The following is a 12,353-nucleotide window of genomic DNA, read 5'->3' as shown; positions in this document are numbered from 1 at the left end:
GAACCATACAGCATTAACCCAGGTAAAAAAACCAGTTGAAACCAGTTGAAATTTTAACTGGTTTCAACTGGAGTCAACTGGTACCAGTTGAAACCAATTGGCACAACTGGTAAACTCCCACCATGCCAGTATATTCCAGTTGAAACCCATTGTCTCAACTGGACATGCTGAAAACATACAAGTTTATTCCAGTTGAAACCAATTAACTATACTGGTATAAATTAGTACACCAGTTAATACCAGTTAAAACCAATAGGCCTTTCTGGTTTATCTACCAATAGATTCCAGTTTAAAACCCATTAGCCAAACTGGACCATTTGATGCCAGTTGGAACCCATAGAAACCCAATGGGTGTATATACCAGTTAATGCCACCTTAAACCCATAAACCATACTGGTATATCATTAAACCAATTGATACCAGTTAGAACCAACATGCATTACTGGTATACCTACCAGTTGATTCCAGTTAAAACCCATAAACCAAACTGGATCAGAGTGTTCCAGTTGGAACCCATAGACCTCCCATAACCCCACTTGAAACCCATTAACCATACTGGAATATCAAACCAATGGATACCAGTTAGAACCAATATAGGCATTACTGGCATATCTACCAGCTGATTCCAGTTAAAAGCCATAAACCATACTGGAGCAGATTATACCAGTTGGAACCCATAGACCTCCCATAACCCACTTGAAACCCATTAACCATACTGGAATTTCAAACCCATTGATACCAGTTAAACCAGCATACATTACTGGTATACTACCAGTTGATTCCAGTTAAAACCCATAAACCAAACTGGAACATATTTTACCAGTTGGAACCCATAGACCTCCCATAACCCACTTGAAACCCATTAACCATACTGGAATATCAAACCAATTGATACCAGTTAAAATCAACATACATTACTGGTATACTACCAGTTGATTCCAGTTAAAACCCATAAATCAATTAAACTGGGACATATTTTACCAGTTGGAACCCATAGACCTCCCATAACCCACTTGAAACCCATTTACCATACTGGAATATCAAACCAATTGATACCAGTTAGAACCAATAGGCATTACCAGTATATATCTACCAGCTGATTTCAGTTAAAACCCATAAACCAAACTGGAACAGATTATACCAGTTGGAACCCATAGGCCACCCATAACCCACTTGAAACCCATTAACCATACTGGAATATCAAACCAAATGATACCAGTTAGAACCAATAGGACTTACCAGCTGATTCTAGTAAGAACCCGTGTATACATATATAATATATACATATATATATATGTATATTAGAGGCATAGTGGTAATGCATTGTACTTATTTCCAACAGAGTTTATATATATATATATATATATATATTATATAAGAACTATGTTTTCATACCTTTGTTGTTTTATTTGTCGCTTCTCTTAAACTGACTTTTGAAATATTTTTGTAATTGTTGATATCTGCAGTAATCATTCAAATTTCTTATCCGACAAGTCACTGGCTCAATATAGCTGTAACCCACTTTACATTAATATTTATATTTTTTGTACAGATCATATTACTTCAAAGTCCTCTTATCTTTGTTTTTAATTCCTTTTGAGATAATTCTTTATGATTATCATTCATGAATGTGTTTCCTATAACTATTATTATTGTTACCATCAACAAAGCGTTACTTTTCTTAAAAAAAAGCAAGTATTATTTCATACAATCTTTTCTTTAATCTACATGTATTGTTATTCATTCAACATTGGTTAAATATATATTTATGTGAAAATGTTCATTATGTTAAAGGTATATACATTTAGCCTACTCCCAACCTTTGCCCGTTCCTGCTTTTGACATTACTCCCCCCCCCCTCCCTGTATACTTTTCTTTTTGTATCCCCTTTCCAATATTATACATTAGTTTACTTTGTTATTTTTTTTTTGCTTATTTGTTTACTGAAATTTTGCTCTGTACAAATTCATGTAATTCAGCCTTTTACCACAATAAATGCCATGCATTTATCCATCCTATACACAGCTCGATTGAGGATAAGAGGAAAAAAATATCTACATAATAACTAACTTAATTATTCTTTATGTTAATTTTAATATTTCCACCTTGAAAAATTTCATTAAAGTATGTGGTTCGATATTACCATATAACTTAAATCGAAACATGTTATTCTCAGTGAAATTTTCTAGTTTACATTAAAAAAATTGTTATCCTAGATATTTGTTGCGAGAAAAAAAAATTCTTCCTATTTAATCCCTTTTTTTTAATTTAAGTTAAAGAGGACTATTTTACACTATTTTTACAAATCACATAAAAATTAATGTATTTTTCTTTTTTTAACTCACTGATATTTTAAAAATATTTTTGAAGGTGAATAGAATAGCTATTTTTTTTCTATTTATATCGCGCATATTTATTGCTAGTTTACAACCTTGCCATGTTAAGCAAGGCTATCTTTATCTTTCAAATAAAAAGAAAATAAATAAAATAGAAATAAAGAACAAATATTAAGCTAATTCATTCTTAAACTTTCAAAGAAAAAAAAAAGCTCCAAAAGCAGAGGCAAAAATCGTCATTTCTTGACTGGTTGCCAACCAAAACCAAACAAGAAGAAATTTGTATGTTAAGAAGTTCGTATTTCTATTTTAAAACTTCTTTCTTGCTTTAGACCCCCCCCCCCTTCGTTATTCCTGACTCAGCAGATCTTCCTTCAATCACCGGGCGCGGGCGGGCCTGCGCATGCGCACTGAGTGCCACTGATCGCTATCGTCCGTATAATTATGCAAATTAACCAGCGCCGCCAAAACGCAAACCGCCAATCTAATTTGAATTTGAAAGAGCCATCTTCGCCGCGCCGTTAATTTGCACCGCACTTTTATCGAGTGCTAGTGCGATAAAGAAGGGTAAAGAAGGCCGTTTTAATAATAATTCAACCACTGAAATCACACGGACCAGATTTGGACAATGACTTGAAAGCTAAGACATTCGCAGTAGGCTCTACAGGTAAGTTAACAATTTTCTATGATTTTCTTTTCGTAGTTTGTTAAATGGCGCGGCTCGCAGCTAGCTGCGGGGCTAGCTGTAACGTTAGCTGTTCGTCAGGACATCCTGTTACTGCCCCTCAGCGCTGCCTGCCGGCCGGGACTAGCCGGGCGTGGATGTGTGGCTGCCATGCCGGTTCAAGTCTGCGCACATACATCATATTGACCTTACGATTTGTGTTAAGATTTAACATGAATTTCTTTTTATTTCACAAAATCTTTCAGTTGATATTGTTCCATATATTGTTATAAGTAAATGAGAGAGATATGTGATCGAATGTGAAACTGATTTTCTTGGTCTTGGAAAAAATCTGAGACTCAGCCAGTTATGATTTTCAATTTCAGATTTAACATTATGATAGTGGCCAGCGCCTCGTGTCTGCGCACCAATCACTTTACACACGATTTGAGGATTTTGATGAGATTTTGAAATGCCGAAAATCGAAATTCATTATTTTTTCCACCATTTTAAGAGTCTGATTTTTTCATGAATAGCTGTTTATCACTTTTTGACTGTGTATTTCAGGAGAGAGGGAGACCCAAAACCACCTGGAGTCATACTGAGCCTCGAGGAGGAGATGAAGTCAGTGAACATGACCTGGGGTACCGGTAGTTTCCAGAAGAAGGCCCAGCTCAGAACCGCCAGGACTCAGGAGTGGAGATCCGAATACTTCGTTGCTGCCCTCCATATGAGGAGGCTGTAAGTTAGGTAATTCAGATGTCAAGTTTTCTTTTGGGGTCTTTGTGTATCTTCTATTATGAGAATTATGGAAAAGAGATGGTGATTTAATGGTTTTAAAGATGTAAAATATGAAATTCTAGCACTTTTTTTAGGCCTAATATGAGTTCGGACACCCTACTTATAATTTTTTTTTTGAGGAGCGCGATATTTTTGTACATGACCCAAGCCTAGTTTCACCACAGATTAATTAATAGCTACACAGCTGTTGCATTTACAATTTTAATAACAATCTACAACAATTGAGCATTTTATAAAATTGAGTGTGTCTAGGAAAGCAAATTCGGAGGCATAAGGAGAGCCATTTATTGAGCTCCATGGAATTATAAACATGAAGGACTGATCTCTGCGACATCGATTTCAGAAGTATTCCCAAGACCAAGTGAACTTACTCATTTTTTAAAATAAATATGATGATGTGCTGTTTATCATTATAGTTGAATCATTGATTCACAATCCCATGTATTTTTCTTAATGTTCAAATGGAATTTTACAACACTCTGTAGTAACCCTTGCCCGCCTTAGGTGTAGACATGTATTGCTATTCACTGTAATATAGACGTATTTTTATTCACTGTTCACTGTACTGATTATTTTTCTCTCCATTGTTATTCAGATACATCGCATCTACCAGCAAAGAACGTGTGCCAGTACAGGGAAGGAATGTACCTGTCGCACGTGAACTCTTCAGAGGCAGTGAGGACAAGATCTGCAAGCAAGTGATCCTTTTTGTAAGAAAATTTCCAATTTGTACATTTTACAATTATTTTTTTTTTAAGCCTTTGTACACATTTAGAGTATCAAGGCTTACAAAATGTAAAAATTTAATGTTTGCCCAAAAATCATTATGGGAAAGGTGGATTTCCGAGGGAAATCTATCTTTGTTTACACAGTTGTACGAGCAACCTTATAGGAGGCTTGTCTAGGCTCCGTGATGAAAATACAATGTAAAAATGATAAAATTATCTTCATGGAGTCCTCTAGGCTAGCCAGTGACATGGGCCCATGCCCATCAATTTTAATTCATGCTTTTGCATAACCAAATGGCGTGAATTTGGAACTGGAAGTATAATTTCAGATTGACCTCCGAAATGAAACGTGCACAATTAGTCTGAACTAAAATAACATTTCCTGAATTTTTTCTTAAATCTGGAGGCTGGAGTATTTTTTTATCTTTGAAATTAAATTGGTTCTCGTTGTTTTTTACCTCTGACTTACCAGTATGTGTGGGGGTACCGTAGAAGTAGAATTAAAGGGATGGTCCAGGCTGGAAACATATCTCAATAAATAGAGTAAAATTCACAAAGCAAAATGCTGAAAACTTGATCAAAATTTGATAATTAATTAAGGTTTTGAATTTTAAAGATTTGCATTATTCCGGTGAAATAGTTCTAGGCATGTCTTTATGAATATTCATTAGGTTGGCTGATGATGTCATATCCCAATTGCCCTTTTGTATTTTATTATATGAGATTAGGTTTATGAAGATATTTTTAACCAAGAACTATTGACAATTGGATTGACAACTGATTAGGTGCATTAGTTATTGACGCAACTTATTTCATTACAATGGAGACGCATCATTTACACATGTATGAAAAAATCAAACATTTATGATTTCATCTAGTAACATAAAAAAAAGGAAAGTGGAGATGTGACATCAGCCCACCTAATGAATATTCATGACGAAGTGCATACAACTGTTTTCACAAAATATTGATAAACTTTAAAATTCAATAACTTCTTGTTATCCTATTTTGATGAAATTTTCATCATTTTGCTCTGTGAATTTTACTCAAGTATTATTTAGATGTAAATATTTTCGGCCATGACCATCCTCGGATAAAATTTTGTATTTCATTTTTTTTTTTGCTTTGTCTTGCGTTTTTAAACATGTTCTGGGAACTGCTTTTTGAAAGTTGTCAGCATCAACAAGTTGTCTTTTTCCGACAGTTACCATAGTAACAGTCAGAGGCCAGTGCTTCTCAGCCAATCAAAAGCAATGATTTCACTGAAATAGTCGGCACTGACAATCATGAAATACCCATCAGATGTTAGCAGATAATGTGCAACATAGACTCCTAGATACATATATGCAAACATACATAGTCTAAGTCTTTATTATTAAAATAAATGTATAGGTATAAGGTTGAGGCAATTTCATCTCTGCGATGTCAATTTCAGAAGTATTCCCAAGACCATGTGAACTTACTATACATGTTGTAATAAAAATGATGATGTGCTGTCTATCATTTATAATTGAATCATTGAAATATGGAACTTAGAGAAGTTTCACTATCCCATGTATTTTCTTTATGTGCAGATATAATTTTACACCACTGAAATTTTGTATTACGGTATTCACTGTACTTATTATTTTTCATTCCATTGGTTTTTTTTTTCTAATCTTCAGATACATCGCATCTACCAGCAAAGTGCCACTACAGGAAAGGAAGGTACCTGTTTCACGTTTCCTCTTCAGAGCCAGTGAGGGCCCCAAGATCTCAATAAATAATCATTAAAAAAAGACTCCTTTATCATTCCTTTAAAAATAGTACATATTATTTATTGAAGGTAAATGCTTAGATGCATTATATTCAAATTTTGTCTCCAAGCTAGCATGTAAAAATTGGATTGACTACATATTTACTGTGTAAGTTAATGATCTTTGTTGACACATAATACAAGAATTATACACAGCATGTTACAGTTTGTAACATAATTTTCTTTCATTAAATTCCTAGTTTAAATACCATATAGATGTTTTTTGTGACTTTTGTCATTCTCTGATGTTTTTTGGTACAGATTTCAAGAGACTGAGGGATTGATTTACCAGAGCAAGTTTACAGTCCAATCCTGTTATATTGTGCATGTGGAAATTAACAAGGTTTCAATACAATGCTACAAATTTACCTTGATTCATTTCATCAGTCCTATGTGCAAGGATAATTATTTCACTTGTCCATGCACATTGTTATAACAGGAGTGGACATTCAATGTAAAGATAATTGAAGATAATTTATAATTGAAATAACCGCCTGAGAGGGGGGGGGGGGGTGTTGGTACCAATATTCTAATGTGTGTGTGCGCAAGGAAAACGAAGGAGTAATTATATGAGAAGAGTAAAAGATCGGGAATGTACATATCCACATGATTCATTTTTGTTTATGCTATACATTGCAGGGTGTTTCTAACTGGTACCACTTGACAATTTATGTTTCCAACTGGTCCTAACTGGTGCTTCCAACTTGTTCTAACTGGCACCAGTTGACAACTGGTGTTTCCAACTGGTTTTAACTGGCACCAGTTGACAACTCATGTTTCCAACTGGTCCTAACTGGCACCAGTTGACAATTGGTGTTTCCAACTGGTTTTAACTGGCACCAGTTGACACCTCATGTTTCCAACTGGTCCTAACTGGCACCAGTTGACAATTTTTGTTTCCAACTGGTTTTAACTGGCACCAGTTGACAACTCATGTTTCCAACTGGTCCTAACTGGTACCAGTTAGGACCAGTTGTCAACTGGTACCAGTTGCTAACTGGTACCAGTTAGGACCAGTTGCCAACTGGTATTTCCAACTGGTACCAGTTACAATTTGTCAACTGGATTCCAGTTGATTCCAGTATTGGAATCAACTGGAATCCAGTTGATTCCAGTATTCCAATTTCCATATTGAATCCAGTTCGCTAACTGGAATCAACTGGTACCAGTACCAGTTGGATGAACTGGTCCTTAACTGGTTTTTTGACCTGGGAAACCAATACTGTACATGTTCAGGGAGGAATTAAACGTTGTTTCACTTTGACAATGAGGAGAAAATACATGTACATGAACAAAAGAAATAGTGAGTGGATGACATCAGATCAGTCTTCTCATTTGCATACTATCCAGGATGTGCATATATATGTAAAATTAAATGTACACAAAACTTTAAAATGTCATAACTTTCTTAAATTTTACATTCAATTTTGAAGAAATGTTGAGTGTTATAATTGTTGGATTTTTCTCTTTTATTCAAATCAACTTTTTGTTGGGGTGGACTTGTTATTACCACTGCCTTATCATAAAAGGACTTGTTGGACATTTTTTTTCCAACGAGTTCAATTTATCCGACAGTTGCCATAGAAACCATGCTTCACAGCCAATCAAAACCAAGAGAGCTCGTCAGATGGAAAATGTGAATGAAATGCTCCTCTGCACTCAATTTTGTTTAATATCCTGGGGGTGTTTCACAAAGATTTAAGTGTGACTAAGGGCCTTTTCACACATGAATCTAGAATCATCATTGTAATATAATGATTTTGATTGTAATCTAATTGTGATTAGCGTTCGTGATACTAATCACGTTCTAGTTTGGTTTCACACGTGCTTAATATTTTCATTAGCGTTATTTTTCACTGGAATCATCATTCAAACTACATTTTTTTACCATGTGAAACGGCGGTTAAAGTCACACTTATTGACATTAAATTCCCAGTTTTTTGCGGTATAAAATGGACATCTTTAATCATTGTCACCATAGATTTAGATCTGATACAGTGTAAACTTATCTTTGTGTAATCATGAAAATAATTTTTGCCCCGAAACTGATCATTCTGATGACCATTTTGACTTACACGTAATAAGCATAAGTACATCGTGTACATGTGGGTCGTGGGACAGTGTATTAATATTGCTTGGGAAATATACCCAACATTTGACGGAATTCCGTGCTTATTTTACTCATTTCTCAACAATTACACATTTTTTTCAAGAGTCATTTGGCACATATTTTTTATTTAAATACATAATACTTGGGTGGTAACTTCATCGGATTCTTTTCGAACTCATTTTGAGGATGTTATCAAACTGGTATTTAAAAACTATAATTTGCACGCTACATCATGTGCCCATCAGCATAATAAGCATTTGAAGCCACACAAACTCAATCGTAAAACACCCTCTGATCTACATGTACTGTACATTTAATTTTTCTTGTCAATTTCAATTGTTTTTTCGATTCAATTCGGTTTAATATATGAATACAATGTAAAAACAGTCCAAAGACTATTAACTACATACAAAATTAACAGAAAAAAAGGGAAAATACATGAAATTATATACCTACGGATTAACAAAGATAATCAAATATAAAGAACATAAGAGTTAAATTATGCACTTGAGCTTCATACACATTACAGAAATATAAGGGGGGTAAATAAAGGCAAAATACATGTATGTAGAATGACCGAAGAAAAATATTGGGATACACTGTATGATTGATTTCATTTAAAAATTGAGAAAATAACCTACTGTAAAACAGCAGAAATAGATTTGTTCATGATGAGAAAATTGTCAAGATTTTAAACAAAGTATAATTGGAAGTTACATTGAAAGTCAGCGATCTATGACAGCAACCCACCCGACCAAACACTCAGGGCCAGAACAATGAAGTAACTTGACCATTTCATTGTTCCGGCTCCGAGTGGTCAAGTGCAATCTACTGTCTAAAGAACGCTAACTGGAATGGTAGAGCATAACATCGAACAGAAAATATATTCTTTAATAAAATCAACTAGAAACCAAGAATTAAACATAGATGAAGTAAAGAAAATAGGAGCGGAGGGAAGAGAGGAGAGAGAAAGAGGGAAGAATAACGAAATGTAAAGAGATGAAGAGGTAGCCAAAATATCAAATTTGAATACTCAGGATTCCATTTTCATGATACATGCACATTGTACATTGTAGGACCTTTCTTGTCTTTGACTAGACGTTATGCCTAAACAATTAAAGCTTTGCCATGTATTCTGGCAAACAAAATTATGCCAATGACATTAATTACAAAATATTTTCAGAGTGTTTCTTTTATGCAACATGCCCCTTTAGTAAAATGCCCAAGGTATAATCTGAACTTTTCTGCAATTTTTTTATTCTAAACAAGTGTTTCTTTTCACAAAACAATATTTCAATTCAATCAAAGTTTTTAAATCTGGTTATGTTGACATGTTTCCTGAGTGGATTTACACAGGAATTCAATGAGGTTGATTATTTCCCTCGCCTGCTTTTTTTATTTGTTATTTTCATGATAAAATCCTTGTCTCTTGCAAGAACATGAAGAGAGCTATGAAAAATCAACATTTAAAACCACAATTTTCTGAATTTCTTGCAAAATTTTGGTGACCCTGTTTTTATTTCATTTTTCTTTTTTAAATAGGTTCTACTTTACTTGCCATTATTTAGTTAGAATTAGTTACACTAAAGATCAAACTGATTTTTTTACTCTATCCATCCATGCATCTCAAGACTAACATTAGGCTTGGGGGTGGGGTGATCATGATTCAACAAAACTCAATAAAAAGGGAAATTTAACCCTGACAAACCTTTATTGTAAACAAATAATTTGAAATATTGGTGAAGGTTTGAGGAAAACCCATTCAAAGTTTTAATACGTTATTAGAATTCAAATTTTTCATTTGTCACATCACATGCAAGCAGCTTCACATGTAGATCTATATCATGAATTCAATTTTTAAAAATAATGAAATATAGTAATCGGTGAGATTACAATGTAAGGCAGGAGACCCTGCCCCTGATTCCCCTGGTTTCCCCCGATCAACAGCCCTTGCTGCGCAGTCAACCGTAGGCCCGGCAGCCACGTATTAAAGAGCTGCCACGCCGGGCCACGGTAGAGACCATTTTATACCAGAGACCATACCAGAAACCAGAGTGAGATTATAGTTTTATACCAGAGATTGTGAGCAACATGAACTCAGTCGTCGGACATCGGTGATGTCTCTCAACAACCAAGGTAAGCAGGATTACCTTTGAAATATCATTTTCAAAAAAACAAACAAGTGGAATGCCTCTGGCCGTCTCACCTGCATCACGCGATTCAATATAGCAGCAGTGCTGATTTTGAAAACTACTATAACTCGCACAAGATGTTCAGTGATACTTGGTTACTCTTATTTCCACGTTTTATGAACTAGACCAACACACTTTCAAATTTATGGCTGTAATTCAACAATACCCCAATTTGGCCAAAGTTCATTGACCCTAAATGACCTTTGACCTTGATCATGTGACCTGAAACTTGCACAGGATGTTCAGTAATACTTGATTACTATTATGTCCAAGTTTCATGAATCAGATCCATAAACTTTCAAAGTTATGATGGTAATTCAACAGATACCCCCCAATTCGTCCAAAGTTAATTGACCCTAAATGACCTTTGACCTTGGTCATGTGACGTGAAACTCATGCAGGATGTTCAGTGATACTTGATTAACCTTATGTATAAGTTTCATGAACTAGGTCCATATATTTTCTAAGTTATGATGACATTTCAAAAACTTAACCTTAGGTTAAGATTTTGATGTTGATTCCCACAACATGGTCTAAGTTCATTGACCCTAAATGACCTTTGACCTTGGTCATGTGACATGAAACTCAGGCAGTATCTTCAGTAATACTTGATTAACCTTATGGCCAAGTTTCATGAACTAGGTCCATATACTTTCTAAGTTATGCTGTCATTTCAAAAACTTAACCTCAGGTTAAGATTTGGTGTTGACGCCGCCGCCGCCGTCGGAAAAGCGGCGCCTATAGTCTCACTCTGCTATGCAGGTGAGACAAAAAAAAAATGAGTTCGGCAAATCCAATCTAGATCTAGAGTTCTACCTTGGCTTTATCAACAGACAATTCATTTCACACCCGCTCCAAAAAGGAGAAATTTTTTAGTTGTGATGACATGAACAATTAAAAAATAAAGAATTAATGGGCCAGTTGCTCGTAGACTAATAAAAGATATGTGACAATTCAAAAACTTAAAGGACAAGTCCACCCCAATAAAAAGTTGATTTGAATAAAAAGAGAAAAATCCAACAAACATAACACTGAAAATTTCAGCAAAATCGGATGTGAAATAAGGAAGTTATGACATTTTAAAGTTTCGCTGAATTTCACAAAACAGTTATATGCACATCCTGGCTGGTATGCAAATGAGGAGACTATGACGTCATCCACTCACTCTTTCTTTTGTATTTCATTATGTCAAATATGAAATATTCTAATTTTCTCCTCATTGGCAAGTGATACAACGATTAATTCCTCCTTGAACATGTGGCATTAGCATTGTTTAATACTATATGTTTCAGTCAAGTTGGTCCTTATTGTCAAATCTCAAAAAAATGAAATATTGTATAATTCAAACAATAAAAAACAAAAGAAATAGTGATGGACATCATCGACTGACTCACCTAGATGTGCATATCACTGTTTTGTGAAAAATAAGCGAAACTTTAAAATGTCATAACTTTCTTATTTTACATCCTATTTTGATGAAATTTTCAGCACTATGCTAGTTTGATTTTTCTTTATTTATTCAAGTCAGCATTTTCCTGGGGTGGACTTGACCTTTAAAATTCCAATAGATTTTCTGACTATCTTAATCTTCATCTGGATTTTTCTCGAACTTTTTCAAACCTGGCTTCATCAATATATTTTAATGCTATAATTTATTTTCACAATCTTCTGCTTTATTACTGGCATTATATATCGTGATATTAGAAACCACCGTTCACTTCATACAG

At 34.6% G+C, this 12,353-nt stretch overlaps 1 protein-coding gene across 2 annotated transcripts; it reads left to right on the top strand.

Moving 5' to 3' along the window:
- The first annotated feature begins 2,811 nt into the window (after positions 1 to 2,811).
- LOC135154559 (uncharacterized) lies at positions 2,812 to 6,530 on the top strand. Of its 2 annotated transcripts, none has more exons than XM_064101185.1 (4): positions 2,812 to 3,003; positions 3,568 to 3,741; positions 4,397 to 4,511; positions 6,194 to 6,530. In XM_064101185.1, exons 2-4 carry the CDS (start codon positions 3,620 to 3,622, stop codon positions 6,269 to 6,271), a joined length of 315 nt encoding a protein of 104 aa, XP_063957255.1. In that variant the 5' UTR covers positions 2,812 to 3,003; positions 3,568 to 3,619; the 3' UTR covers positions 6,272 to 6,530. The 2 variants fall into 2 exon arrangements, 1 of the variants encoding a protein (XP_063957255.1); XR_010293940.1 differs by having other exon boundaries at positions 2,815 to 3,003; positions 3,568 to 3,750.
- The last annotated feature ends 5,823 nt before the right edge of the window (positions 6,531 to 12,353 follow it).

Source organism: Lytechinus pictus, chromosome 6, assembly GCF_037042905.1.
Source record: "Lytechinus pictus isolate F3 Inbred chromosome 6, Lp3.0, whole genome shotgun sequence".
Taxonomy (NCBI): domain Eukaryota; kingdom Metazoa; phylum Echinodermata; class Echinoidea; order Temnopleuroida; family Toxopneustidae; genus Lytechinus; species Lytechinus pictus.
Note: the sequence above shows the minus strand (reverse complement) of the source record. Positions and strands in the feature narration are given on the sequence as shown.

Excerpts from the sequence above, each read along its gene's own strand:
- LOC135154559 (XM_064101185.1), top strand. The coding sequence starts at position 3,620 with ATGAAGTCAGTGAACATGACCTGGGGTACCGGTAGTTTCCAGAAGAAG. Across the intron at positions 3,742-4,396 it reads GCCCTCCATATGAGGAGGCT|ATACATCGCATCTACCAGCA; the intron begins GTAAGTTAGGTA and ends ATTGTTATTCAG. Across the intron at positions 4,512-6,193 it reads GCAAGCAAGTGATCCTTTTT|ATACATCGCATCTACCAGCA; the intron begins GTAAGAAAATTT and ends TCTAATCTTCAG.